The following is a 14,349-nucleotide window of genomic DNA, read 5'->3' as shown; positions in this document are numbered from 1 at the left end:
CCGTTGGTGGTGGGACCCTGAGGTGAGTGCCACCACCAGCATGGCCCCAGCCCTGCCTACCACCACTGGGACAGTCAGGCAGTGGCCTGGGGTAGGAACAGAGCCCACAGCACCCACCGCTGGGACCCTGTGCAGTCTGCAGAATTTAATATGGGAGCGATTTTGATGTACATGTTTCAAATGACATCTTGGCTGGGCATTTCCTTCTGTCTGTTCATAAGAACTGGCAGGTGTACTTCCCGCGGCCAGCCCTATTTGTTCTACAGTTTTTGATCATTCTACAGCAACTATTGGTTTTGTTATACACATGAATAATAGTAACGCAGTGGACACAAGGGAAAAGGGCCTTCAGTTCCCGATCCTCTGTGTTTTAACTGTAAGAGTAACTCTATTGATACTCCATTATGCCTATAAAATCATGAGCATAATAGGCCATAGCTACAGCATGGTCCTTTTCTATTATGTTCTCATGTAAAAGAAATTCCAGGTGAGACCCCACGTGGAATACTGCATTCAGCTCTGGAGTCTCCAACACAAGGACATGGAGCTGTTGGAGTGAGTCCAGAGGAGGGCCACGAAGATGATCCGAGGGCTGGAGCACCTCTCCTATGCAGACAGGCTGGGAGAGTTGGGACTGTTCAGCCTGGAGGAGAGAAGGTTCCAGGAAGACTTTCTAGCAGCCTTCCAGTACTTAAAGGGAGCCTACAAGAAAGATGACAGACTTTTTAGTAGGGCCTGTTGTGATAGGAGAAGAGATAATGGTTTTAGACTGAAAGAGGGCACATTTAGATTGGACATAAGGAAGACATTTTCTACAATGAGAGTGGTGAAACACTGGAACAGGTTGCCCAGAGAGGTGGCAGATGTCCCATCCCTGGCAACATTCAAGGGTAGGTTGGACGAGGCTGTAAGCAACCTGGTCTAGTGGAAGGTGTCCCTGCCCATGGGAGGGAGGTTGGAACTAGATAATCTTTAAGGTCCATTTCAACTGAAACCATTCTTTGATTCCGTGATTTTAAATTTCCTTAAATGTATCTAAGTGTCTGAGAACTAGTGTTATCTCAAGAAAAAAAGATTGTAGCTTCATCCCACCAGGTTATCAAGTGAAAAATAGAGTAATTATTTCCTCCGCTTCTAAATGCAGACTTTTTTTTTCTTTTTAAATCACAAAATAATGCCATAACTGATTAGAATTTATGTCTTAGAACTACCATTATTTAAAGAGGCCACTTTTCTACCCCTCCAGCACTTACTTGTATTTTACTTTAGCATTGGATGAAAGCAGATCCCAGGAAAAAAGTACTTCAAAAAAGTCCATCTTTGTTAAAAAAGAACGGGTCTAGTATCATCAGATTTGCCTCTAGCATGGACTGCCTTTTAATAATCCTCCTCCTGTTGGGAGGAGACATTTCCCTTTGATGATACTGAGATCTTGTTTTCCATTCCTTGCTCCGTGTTGTAAATCTGATCCAAAACAAGATGACTCTGCAAGTGGCAATTCCAGTCCGATTACATCTCTCTGATGATCGGAAGCACGTGATGACTGCTCGAGCAAACAGATGTATTTCAAATGCTTTCCTTATGCCTGTAATCACCTGTTCCTCTTGATGATGTGGGAATGTCTTTAAATATACTTAAATAATTTCGGCTCTTTTTATTTTAGTGACATTTTGCCCTGTTCTTGTGATGAGTTGTAAGAGCACAGAAAAGACTCTTTATCACCAGCTTCTTTAGACTTTCTTCCCATGGTTTTATTTAAAAAGTCAAGTGGACTAAAATACTGCAGGAAAAAAGTGACTACTCTTTCTGAATAGCATAGTTTGGATTTTGGTTACTTCCTTCATTAGCACATGCAAATTTTTAGAATCATAGAATCATAGAATGGTTCGGGTTGGAAGGGATCTCAAAGATCATCTAGTTCCAAACCCCCTGCCATGGGCAGGGAAACCCTCCACTACACCAGGTTGCCCAAAGCCTCATCCAACCTGCCCTTGAACACTTCCAGGGGGGGGGCATCCTCGACTTCTCTGGGCAACCTGTTACAGTGCCTCACCACCCTCTGAGTGAAAAATTTCTTCCTTAGATCTAATCTAAATCTGCCCTCTTTCAGTTTAAATCCATTGCCCCTTGTCCTATCACTACACGCCCTTGTAAAAAGTCCCTCTCCAGCTTTCCTGTAGGCCTCCTTCAGGTACTGGAAGGCTGCTATCAGATCACCCCGGAGCCTTCTCTTCTCCAGGCTGAACAGCCCCAACTCTCTCAGCCTGTCTTCATAGCAGAGGTGCTCCAGCCCTCAGATCATGTTGGTGGCCCTCCTCTGGACCTGCTCCAATGTCTCTACCTGCAAAGCGAAGCTGCCTTACAACCATGAGCTTGCTTACATGGGGCCCTTGGCTTGGAGCGCAGTGAGGCTACCGCCTTTAATAAAAAACTCTGACCTGCAAATACTATATAATCATGTGTTGAATCTTAATAACTCAGAGCATTCCAGAGCAAAGGAAAGTCTCATCCTCTTGTGATGGAACAGTGGGTCCTTCTTTTAAATGCCCTGTGGCCCTCTGCGGACACCTCAGGCCTGTGCGCTCGCTGTGAGCGAAGCCGTTCCCGTTCCCGTGCTTGCCAACTCCAACACTTTTCCGCAAGTCGGTGGTTGAACAAACTCGCCCCCCCCGACCCCAGCATCCCCGGGGCCACCCGCGTCCCCGGCCGGGGGCGGGGCCTGGAGGGGCGGGGGCGGGGGGCGGGGCCGGGTGCCCGGGTCTTGGCTCACGTGATCGCCTCAGGCCCCGCCCCCTGCGCCATGTTGTTTCTCCCTTGCGCGGCACCCGGGAGCGGTGGCGGCTTCGGGTGGTGGCGCAGTCCGGGTTCGGGACCGGCGGCAGCCGCCTTCTCGTGGGCAGGTATCGGCCGGCGTGGCGAGATCTTCCTCTCCTCGCCGCTTCTCCTTCCCCTTTTCCCCGGCCGGCACGGGGCGAGCAGCGGCCGCTGGCCCTGGGGCCAGTGTCCCGCTGAGGGCGGCCCGCGCCGAGCGCTCTCCTCGCCCGCCTCGGAGGGGTGAGGGGGTCGCTCTCCCCGGCGCCGCGCTCCCCCCCGGCAGTCCTGGCGGGGGCGGGGGAAGCGGCCTGAAGCTGACCGGGGTTCCGCTGTTTTCCTTCCTCCTGACCCTCCGCTTATTGCTCCGTTCGCCTCTCCGCCCCCTCCGCCGCTGTCCGAGCTCGCCGGGTCCCGGGCGCGCTCCTCGGTGCTTGCTCGGTCGCTGCCGGCTCCGAGCCTCCGGGGAGCAGGAGGGGGGCCCCGGCCGATCCCCCCCGCCTGCGGTGCGCCCCTTGCCGGGGCCGCGGTGGGAGCGGGCCCCGGGCGCTCTTCGGGGCCGGTGCGGGCGGCGGGGAAGCGTGGCGTGATCGGGGATCCCGTGACTCCGGGGCAGGCGGGGGCTCCGCTGGGAAACGGCTCCTGCCAGGCGATTCCCAGCCGGCGCGTGATCAGTCTCCGACTCCACGGTGCCTCCTCAGCACCGATAAAGATCTCTGACCTGTTTGGGTGAAACTCGGGTTTGTACCTGTCTCCTCAACACTTTTCAAACCGGAAAAAAAAAAAATCCTTTTATCGCCTTTTCCTGTCGCTGTCTGCTGAAGGACGACTGCGTTCCCAGGGGGACCCTGAGCAATGTAGATTTTTGGTTCTTCTGTTTTGAATCTGTGACTTGATTTAGCTCCTCTCTGCCACGGCCGGTTGCTTTTCTAATCGTGGCAGATGGTTATACAAACTTAAATGTGGTGGCGCCTGCAGAGCCAAAAGGATTAGGTTAAGATTGTTGAATCGCTTACGTCTGGGTGGTTAATGAGCAGTTTCAGTCTAAGTATTCCATGTTAAATGTAAGTTGTGCAAAACAATTGAATAAGTTGCAGAAAAGTGCAAGAAAACTAGTTTTAAAAACCTGTGTTGGTGACCTTTCTAGCAAGGTTACGTATAAGTAAATACATGGAGAGCCCTTAATTTTATTAATTTGGGTGGGGTCGGCAAGTAGGGAACTCCTTGGTTAAATTTTGCTTTGGAATTGAAATGCTTGCTTGCCTGCAGATAACTGTCATGCAGTCTGCTGCCCTACGTGTTGCTTCCCTTCTTGTCCACAATAATTTACAGCTCTACAAAATAAGCACGTGGCATTTATTTGTTTTTACTTTCAAAGCATTATACAACACCAAAATTGTCAGTGCTTGCTTTTTTAGAGCAAGGGTGATTGTGTGGGGGTGGGTATTTTGGGGGATTTTCTTGTGGCTTTTTAGTATCTTACAAAGGTAACGAGCTGTAATGTCAAACTGGAGGGAGTGCTTTTTCTCAGACACACTCAAATCCAAACCTTTTTTTCCCTGGCACTTTTATTTCTAGAGAAACCTAACCAAAGGGTGGTACAACTACATGTGTGTTTCAGTACCAATGTGGAATTTATAATGAACTGTTACTTTTCTCTGTTTTCTTTCAGGTTGTATTGAGCTCTGTTTGTTGCCTTAATTTTAGTAAAGCCTTTTCTGTTAAGTTAAAAATAGGGAGTGTGTAGTAAAAAAAAAAAGGGGGCTCTAGCAGTCTTTGTTTTGCTTTTGAGTGCTCAAACAAACCATCAGTTTCCTTAAATTGAAAATATGTGGAAAAAATTGCAGAGGGTCAAATGAGGTATTTAGATTTCAAGCTGTATTTTATTTTGTGTCAATTTAGTAATAAATCATGAGAAACAGATCTTTCAGCTCCTTAGGATTGGAGTTTTACAGAAATATGAATAAAAGCTTCCCAGCAAAAAGGCTTGTAAGAATTCCATAAAAGTTTGGGTTGTTTTTTTTTTATGGTATTCATTCTCCTTGTTTTGTTTTTGTTTTCATTCTCTACAGCATAGACTGTGTTGGCCTGGTACAGTGTAACCCACTTAAACTCTTAGAGATGGGCTTTGGTCACATCGTTACATAGGGAAGAATATGAATGCAGAATGTAGCCTCGCCAGTGGTGGCTGCTATTGCTACGGGTCTGTGGAGGAAAAGGGAAACTAATGCAAGGGAGAAAGATGAGCACATATGAGCAGAAACAATTGCTTGATAGGTTATTGAAAGCATGGAAGTAGTAACATAGAAGTAGGTTGCAAGGCGCATGTCAGTTAACTCATGAATTGTTAGAAATGTTGGACTTCAGGGTGTTTTGAAGTTGACTGAAAGTAATAGACTATTTAAGTTGGGAGATGCTCAACTGTGAGCTGCTGAGAAACGTCAGCTCTTATTAAATCAGAATAAATAATAGTTTGCTTATTCTGTTTGAATGTGGGCAATGAGATGGAAAGTGAAGGCCAGGTCTCTGCAAGATTAAACTAGCAGAGGTATAAATGTAGGTATTTCTCCTGAAAAGTTTTGCTGAGTGAGTTTGTGGCTAGATGTGAGTTGGAATAAATGAAGTGAATCTGGCAGTAGGTACTGGGATGATTTCATGATCCAGGGGTTATGCAGACTTAAGGATTCCTTCCCTTGGCTGCTGCTTCTCTTATAGTCCTGAGTCCTGCCAGGCTACTGTTTGATCTAGAGTCCTGAACTACATAGGAGTTAAAAATAACCTTATAAAGAAACCCCAAAATTGTAACTTTTTTGGTATACAAATGGGTGGCAACAGCTGTATATCAGTTTAGTTTGGGTTGTATTCATATTACGTATTGCTGTGAATAAACTCTAGTGATATTTTGGTGTTAGATAAAGTGTGTCTAGGCTGCTTACAACTAGAGGCAATTTTTGGATAACCTCTTATTAAAGATCTGTCCAACAGAAAGCACAACCTACCTTCATAGTGCAGTGGTGAAATTGTAGATCAAGGAAGGAAGACTTGCAAGATGATTAAGATCTCAGTAGGTCTAGCCATATGATTGAAGGGCTTCCAGAGAAGTAAGCAACTGTCAAGTGGCTGTCAAGTAAAAGGATGTTCCTGATGCACAGCTCTTGCATCGGTGTCAGTGGAGGGGAAGGTCAGTTTGGAGGCTGACTCATGTCTGAGCTTGTAATGTACAAAGTGTGTAGCATCTTGACTTTCCATCTGTATGTTTCCCATTGAATTGAGAGCAAAATCCTTCCAGGTCAAATAGGCTTGTGGCCTCTTACACCCTAAAAAGCCATCCTCATGCCAGTTAATTGGCCAAGGTGTAAACCAGTACTTTCTACATACAAGAACAAGGATTGGCTAAGCAGAGAAAAGGGAGACAATTTGCTTCTGTCCTTTCTTTTCAGATTTCTGGAAACTCACAAATCTGCTGTAGGTAACAAGTATAACTACTCTGTAGTGATTGAGGGCTGAGAGATGTAAAAACTCCACAAAGAGTAAGTTTAAGCGTTGAAAATGACATAGCTTTGGATTCTGCACCTTGTGTTGCAAATCTGATGGTTCTTGGGACTTTTTTTTCACACATTTTACGGAAAAGCAATTATGTAACTTTTTCATGAGCCACTGCAGCTAACAAACCACAGGAAGCAAAGCTTGCTTGTTTTTTTATGCTACCGGTAAATATTGTCAAATGCTTTGTTAGTGTTAAGAAAAAAATAATTAGTAATGCGGGAGTAAGTTTACATTATGCTATTGAAAAGTGGTTTTGTCAGACAAAATACTTGAAGTGTTGATGGGCCTTTTTGAACTGTTTATGTCTGATACCTGTGGTTTAACAAAATGAGATGGCTTAGCGAAGAAAATTGTGAGTAAGCTTCAGAGCTGAAATGGTTGTGTTGTATATATGTAAATTAGAGAATAGGTAGGAAGTTATGAAACGTGGTCAGTGTTACTGTCACGCTAGTTATGGAACTGCTGTTTCTGCTTGGCAGTAACTTTGAGAGGTTTTTTCCTGAAATCTTTACCAAGGATGGCCCCTTTTTAAAGAAATCTTGGTAGAAAGTGTATTAGGCTGTAAATAAGTGTCATTAGTTGGAACAAACTTGAGTCTGCCATACCTTGGATTTTTTTTCCTTCTCCAAGTCAAATGGGTGCTCTTTAACAACTTCAACTAAAGGGCAGCATACCATGTATCTTCAAGGAAACCTTTGGGTGTAGGCTTGATTTCATGCAGCAGGTGGTTCATCAGTGCCCTCTGTCTGAAAATGGTGATTGAAATAAATTTGCTTGCTTGTTTCCAAGTTAAAAATTAGGTGCAAGTGGATAAACAATAGTCTGGAAATTTGAAGTTCCCCTTACATCTGTTTCTTCAAGAATATGGAGAGAATTCGGTGCAACAGATCCAGTTTTTGGTGTCTTGAATTAAAAAATCAGGGAGGGGAGGTGGTAGAGATGAAATTACAGTTGCTATTGTTGTGCTGGTTGTTTTTTTTTATGGTGTGCTGCTGTGCCTGGTGTCAGTATGGTAAAAGTGAAACTGTAAATTGGTTCAATTGACTTGGTTTGCTTAATAGTTTAAGTAGGGTTGTAGCTTGCTGACATCATAGATACAGTGCCATTACCATGTTGGCTAACGCTATTTTTCCATAGACATAACTTGAGTTCAGCACCTGTCCTCAGCCTTCAGTACTCTGGTGTAAGCAGGTTGTCCTTAATCTATTAAATGACTTCTATAGTAAAAAAAAAAAAAACAAAAACAACAAAACAACAAACACCCCCGAATTCCTAAACTAAGTTTGTGTGTTGCTGATGTGGTTTTCTAGTCCAAAAACCTCACTTTTCTTTGAGTGCTGCCTCAGGACTTAAGTATTAAAAGAGGTAACTGCACTCAAAATAAAGACAGCTATGAAGCCGACAGTCATGGAATTAAGCAAATCTAGATGAATAGATTGGACAAGGTAGTGGTGTTTCTCTAAGCTTTGAGGGACTGGGAATCAAAGATTTTTTTTTTTAAATGCAAACTGATTTTTTTTTTTAAGTTCCTTAGCATGTTGTTTTCAGTCTTGCCAGTAAATGTTTGGACTGCTAATGGGAATGTTTGGTAATTTAGTTCACTGTTTAAAAGGGAGATTCTGGGAGGTGACAAATTACTATTTGTATTATGGTATATGATCGTGTTAGAAATGGCACTTAGTAGAAACCGTTTCCTGCTTTTAACAGGAATATTGAAGGCAATGGTCTAAGAGCTTGAGTCCTTGGAAGTTGGTGGAGGCAGGTCAGAGATTGTTATTAAAATAAGCCACAGTGGGGCTGCTTTTTATTTGCTTTGAGTTTCTTTCAATATTGAAATGATAGAGGAACATGAGGGAAAAATCTTGTCTTTACAGACTCCTGTGTGTACTAGGTTGAGACTACTCTTACTGTGCTGCACAATTAGTTTAACGTAAGAAATAACTGGAGCAAAATAGTTATTTGTAATTCTGTGATGTGTTGCGGTTCCTGACGTTGGTTAAAACAATCAGATTCACATTGGAAATTAAGTTTTTGTTTTGTTTTCGGTTTCTGAATGATGATTTAAACTGAGCTATTAAGGTAATAAATGCTCAGAAATATGATATCAGATGTTGACTGTTCCTTTCAAAAACATTATCAAAAAGCACATTACACAGATAAGTTCAAAGTATGTAATAGGAGAAATAACATTAATTCTCCAGGCGTCTTAAGGATTTTGTTTTTATTTGTTGGATTTTTAAGGCTTCATAACTTAGAAAATAAAATTACAAAAATTGAGCTCTTTAAATATCTTACCTTATTTAAAGATGTTTAAGTGGAAAAAATGCAGTGGCCTATTGTGCTGAAAACTACTATCTTGGTTCTGCAGATACTTTAAATCACATAATCAGTGGGTCCCTTAATAGTCAAAAAAAATCGTAATTGTATTAAAGTCTCTGCTGCTTCCAAACAAAAATGCTTAATAATGCCTTTGAACATGCTTCTTTGCTGCTTCAGATCCAGCTTGTAAGTATGTACTTAAATGACTGAACATATATCCCATTAATTTGGGATTAAAAACTTTACAAAACCATTAACTGCTAGCTAAGCATGACAGCTTCTACTGTGGATGCTGGATATCCTGAAAAGTGAGGTTGCCTGCAACGTCACATTGAGATACATGCTTATCAGCCTTGGGAAGGCTGTTTCTGTGGCCTTTGTGTAGAAAGACCAGTTTGTTTCTAGCTGAAAATACGCTTTTAATGGTTTATGGCTGATCTATAATTGCCTGCCCAGTGAAAGTATTTTTATGGTCACTAGTCTCCTGGACCTCACTATAACGGTCCATGTAGTTGCAATTGTGGAAACTTGACTTGACAGGTTCTGGATGTGCAAAAGTACTAATACTGCTAACGAAGTTTCCTTGCTTACATTGTGTTACATGTGGCTTCATGGAGAATTTCACGATAGTAACTACAGTTCTTCAAACTGTAGTTACTATCTAAGCTAAAGGAATCTAGAAAACTACTATCTAGTTACTATCTAAGCTAAAGGAATCTAGAAAACTACTATCTAGTTACTATCTAAGCTAAAGGAATCTAGAAAACTACTATCTAGTTACTATCTAAGCTAAAGAAACAAGTGCATAGTGCCAGTCAGAACCACATAAGCCAGTTTTTTTTATTCGCTTTGTCTTCTGGGGAACTTGTGATGTCAGTAAAAAAATAGTAATTGTAACTTGTTCCCACACTGAAGTGGAAGAACAGGGAAACAGAGAGTACCCTCTGTTCTCATGAATGCATTATTTATTAAGAAGATCCTACTATCTAATAGCATAGCTGAAATAACTTATTCATTAACCAATAGTAGGAATTAGGGAGATAAATGAAGACACTGGACCATTTTAAATATTTCAGCATGAACCTGGAACTCATGTGCAAGCAGGCTGATGGCTTTAAGAAGGCTTTTCACATAACATAAAAGGTACGTGTTCATGTCCCGAGTCATTGCAGTTATCCTGCAGCTTTGTGAAAGGTAAACGAACAACCCACTTGTAGCTCTTAGGCAGTTTTAACAGTTGTGATACAAACTTGTAGAAATTAAGGATATACAAATGTTGATTTTAATTACATAGTATGAAGGAATAAACTTACTTGCTCTGAAAAAAATTTTAATGGAAGCAGCCACTGTTCCTTGTATTTTGAGACTTCTCTGTGTTGCAGCTTCAGCTGTAGATGGTGTCCGACAAATAAATATTAAAAAATGGAAAGCTAAAGACAAAACATTTCCTGAAATGTCTCGCTTCTAACGTAGGCCTTCATGCTAAGGCAGCACAGAGTCATATGACTCTCACACCAGCGTGTATCAGGTACTAATTCCATAATGATACTCTGCGGGTGATGTATATGCCAGTAATGCTAATCACAACTCTCAAGACGGCATTCCTTCCTTCGGAGGAGATGGACTAGGCAACTTGTGACCCATTTCCATTTTAAATAGGTGCTGGTTTCAGAGAAGCCTGTTTTGGCTGAATTACTTTGAGGTCTTTTAGTAATGGGTAGGTAATAGGAACAGCAGTTTTCCTTGTACAGAAACTTAAGTTGAGCTCTTTAAAATGAAACCCCAAGCAATTAAAACACTTTTTTACAGTATTAGATGACACAACCATAATGAGGGCATACCTTGGGCTGGCACAAAACACTAATGAGTTAACCAATTCAAAAAAACAATAGTTAATCCTTGAACATTAAAATCTGACAGTAAAAAAGCTTCATTGGTTCCACTAATTCACCATCCCTGTGGTGGCAGCCAGGCTACTCACTAGCACTACCAGGCTCTTTCTGACATTTTTACCATGGGGAGTCGACGCCTACCAGCTGAACTGTTGGTGCAGGCTTGGCCTCGCTGTTTGGCATCTCGGGTACCCTTTGAAGTACCAACAGCAAATTTGCTTTTGTAGTAGTTGTAATAGTATTCCATTCATCATGGCTGTTCTGCAAGGAATAAACTGTAAAATACTGCATGTTTGTGTACCAATACCTAGTCGTCTGACTTTCAAAATAAAACTACAGCATTTGCATTTGTTCTGTAGGTAACTGTCTTCCCTGTGAGTTGATTTAAAATTCCTTGTCTGGTTGCAATTTTGGGTGAAGTGCAGCAGTAATTCCAGTATAGCAGATAGTGTCCTGCTTTATTCCTCAAGCTTCCTCTCCACTTTTGCATGTTAAAAAAACAGCTGCTAATGAAATATGGTGCTGAAGCGACTAGTTCAAGGCATGTGCTCTATAAAATTCTCTCACTCCACTTTCTTCCATGGATCTTTTCCAGTGAAACTATATTAATTGTTGCCTCGTTGAATGTGATGCAGTCCCCCTTCTGGGTGAACGTTGGAGGGTTTGGGAGTTTTAAGTGACAGACCAGCCGTGTACTGCTTAGACTGGCACACAGACTGTGGTCTGTGGAGGAGACTCCTCTAAACACATAGCGGGTATTCTCACCATCAGTGTCTATGCTTCATCCATTTAGCATTGTCCTCCTGCTTTCGTACCTGGAACTCGATGTTGGTGCGGTGGACTTCACCACTTTATAGATATTTACGCATGTAAAACTGTTTGCTCACAACTCTTCCTTTTTTAATGATTTTTTTAATCTTTACAGGTCTAGAAAAACAGGAAGATCTGTTTCCGTAACAATGGCAGCAAAATCATCGCTCCTTAAAGTAATACTGCTAGGAGATGGTGGAGTTGGGAAGAGTTCCCTTATGAACAGATACGTCACCAACAAATTTGATGCACAGCTGTTTCATACCATAGGTGTGGAATTCTTAAATAAAGAGTTGGAAGTCGATGGACACTTTGTTACAATGCAGATATGGGACACAGCAGGCCAGGAACGTTTTAGGAGCTTGCGGACTCCTTTCTATAGAGGTTCTGACTGTTGCCTGCTAACCTTCAGTGTGGATGACTCTCAAAGCTTCCAGAACTTAAGCAACTGGAAGAAAGAATTCATTTATTATGCTGATGTCAAGGAGCCTGAAAGTTTTCCGTTTGTGATACTGGGTAACAAAGTTGATATCGATGACAGGCAAGTGTCTACAGAAGAAGCCCAAGACTGGTGCAGGAATAATGGCAACCATCCATATTTTGAAACTAGTGCAAAAGATGCCACTAATGTTGCAGCAGCATTTGAAGAAGCTGTTAGAAGAGTTCTAGCCTCTGAAGACAGATCAGATCATTTTATTCAAACAGATACAGTAAACCTTCATCGGAAACCGAAACCCAGTTCATCGTGTTGTTGACTTAAATATTATTTTTTTTTTGCCAAATTACTTTTGAGTAGCTTGCTCTGTAAAAGGATGGGGAAGGTGTAGTAGATCAAATAACAAATGGGTTTCACTCTACTATTAAAATTGTAATATTCTGCTGCTTTCTTGGGGGAGCAAAAGAAAAATTCCCATTCGTGAGAGACCCATTATTGAATTAGTAATGCTTTCTGTTTAGGAAGGTGTCAAGTAAAAACGTGAATATAAGAATGTAATTTGCCAATTTATTCAAATGATAAATACTTTGAATATAATTAAAACTTGAAAGTTCTACAAGCACTACTTTGGACAAACTGTTCTGGAATTCAGGCACAAAGATACTTTTATATGTATATTTTTATGAAATCAGCATTCCATTTTTGTTTCACTAGAAGTCAGTTTCTTAACAATGCTAGGTATTAAACTTCAGTCTCACTACATTCCTTTTACTGTGAGTGGTACTTCATCTCTAATGTGTTTATTATAAGTTAATATAAATTACCTTCAGGTCTTCTCTAATTGCTTAATGTTGCTATAATTTGTGTAGGTTTTTAAGTAGGAAATAAATTTCCTACATATTTAATGTCCATTTTCCTTTCATTTAGTATTCTAATGCTGTACTAATTTCTCCAGCAGTTTAATGCAAGACACTATGACTTTTTAAGTTAATACGTGTCTTTGCCTTAAGTCCCATTCTAGCATGTTTCTGATCAATAAGGTAAAAAAATCTGAGTCCCTGAAGTATAACCATTTTTAGTTATGAAACAGATATGCTGTATTCCGTCAGCTTTAATAGCACTTGCAGGGATCCACGTTATGACAAATTTGTAAGAGAACTTTTAGTGTACAGCCTTAAGGTTCAAAGTTCTTGTTCCTGTTAACCTGAGCTATGAGTGTGTTTACCAGTAATCTCTGCACTGTGAAACTAAGGATTGGCAATACGTAGAGAACTCAGGAAGCTCTTGTGACAGCTTTCAGCCCTAATACAAGTGTATACTTACGGCTCGTGTTTGAGCTGAATTTGATCCTTATTTAATTTGCCATTTTAGGATATGGACTTCAATATTTAAAACAGTCTTTTTTTTACTACTGTACTCATCACACAATGATGGACAGAAGCATTCTGTATTTAATGGACAGTCCTTCTGCAGTAACGCAGACAAAACCACAGGTGGTGTATCTGAGGCTCTCCGTTGCAGTTAAATGGTAGAATGCTTGTCCGAGAGGCTGTTGAATGTTGGCTCTCAGAGCACCCACTTCCCTGTAACAGCAAACTTGATAGTGCACTATTGCTTCAGTGTGTAATGTGACTGCTAACAGGCGTGCATGTGCACAACGTGCGGACTTCAAAAGGAAGCCTGAGGCCTATAGGACAGGCCACGTTATTCCCTAAATGACACAGATTCTGCTTTCTATACAGCAACACTTTGGTTCCAGTAGAAAAGCTTTCCTTAAGGGTACAGTAACAGCCAGAGTTTTTTCTTAATGTATCTGTTCAGTCTGTACCAGGTGTAATTATTTGGAAGTAAAGCTTGCAAAACAAACCCTTCTTGTTGCTCTCAATACACTCTTCTGAACGCATTGCCTTCTTGCTTGAACCTCTCCAGGACAACTTCACTCCTTAGATGTGCTGCTCCTGCTTGAAAGTGGCATTTCTTTACTTTTTGTACATTCTAAGTCTAACTCATTCTAGCAGTCCTGCTTATACAGCAACAGACTGTGTTTTAAGCTAAATATAGGTTGAGCTGCTACTTCTGTTACGTTTAATTTCTAATCAATGAACAAAAAGATCTGTGAAGAAAATCTTAGCTACCTTCCTCTTAAACTGAGAGTGCAAAAAGCTTTAAAAACTAAGATTGCTTGCATTGGGGGCTACTAAGTTAGTGACATGAAATTTTGTAAAACTGCTACTACCTTACTACTTAAAGCTTCCTGTAACCTTCATTTTAGCAGAGGCTACGGTTGAAACAAAACAGGAGACGAAGTTACCGTGACTAGAGTACTGTAGATACGATTCAAGTAAGATTGTTAAAAGGAAACAAGGATGAGAACCATTGGGGTCGGTCTGGTGCCAAAGAGTCCATCTGTGTTTTCCCATCTGTCCCCTTTCCATGTAACATCATGGTTACCAAGCCTCCATCTGACAATTAGGTTTAATAAAGTTGAATAAAACAACAGAAGTGTATTACTTGTGCCCTGGGAGTATCTGCTGT

At 41.6% G+C, this 14,349-nt stretch overlaps 1 protein-coding gene across 1 annotated transcript; it reads left to right on the top strand.

The window, feature by feature from the left end:
* Nucleotides 1-2,808: 2,808 nt before the first annotated feature.
* On the top strand, nucleotides 2,809-12,576 carry RAB9A (RAB9A, member RAS oncogene family). The gene is made up of 2 exons (XM_086619020.1): nucleotides 2,809-2,900; nucleotides 11,494-12,576. Exon 2 carries the CDS (start codon nucleotides 11,528-11,530, stop codon nucleotides 12,131-12,133), a length of 606 nt encoding a protein of 201 aa, XP_086475146.1. The 5' UTR covers nucleotides 2,809-2,900; nucleotides 11,494-11,527; the 3' UTR covers nucleotides 12,134-12,576.
* Nucleotides 12,577-14,349: the final 1,773 nt, after the last annotated feature.

The sequence above is a fragment of the Tauraco erythrolophus genome, chromosome 1 (genome assembly GCF_009769465.1).
Source record: "Tauraco erythrolophus isolate bTauEry1 chromosome 1, bTauEry1.pri, whole genome shotgun sequence".
Classification (NCBI taxonomy): Eukaryota; Metazoa; Chordata; class Aves; order Musophagiformes; family Musophagidae; genus Tauraco; species Tauraco erythrolophus.
This window is presented reverse-complemented; position numbering and strand designations above follow the sequence as displayed.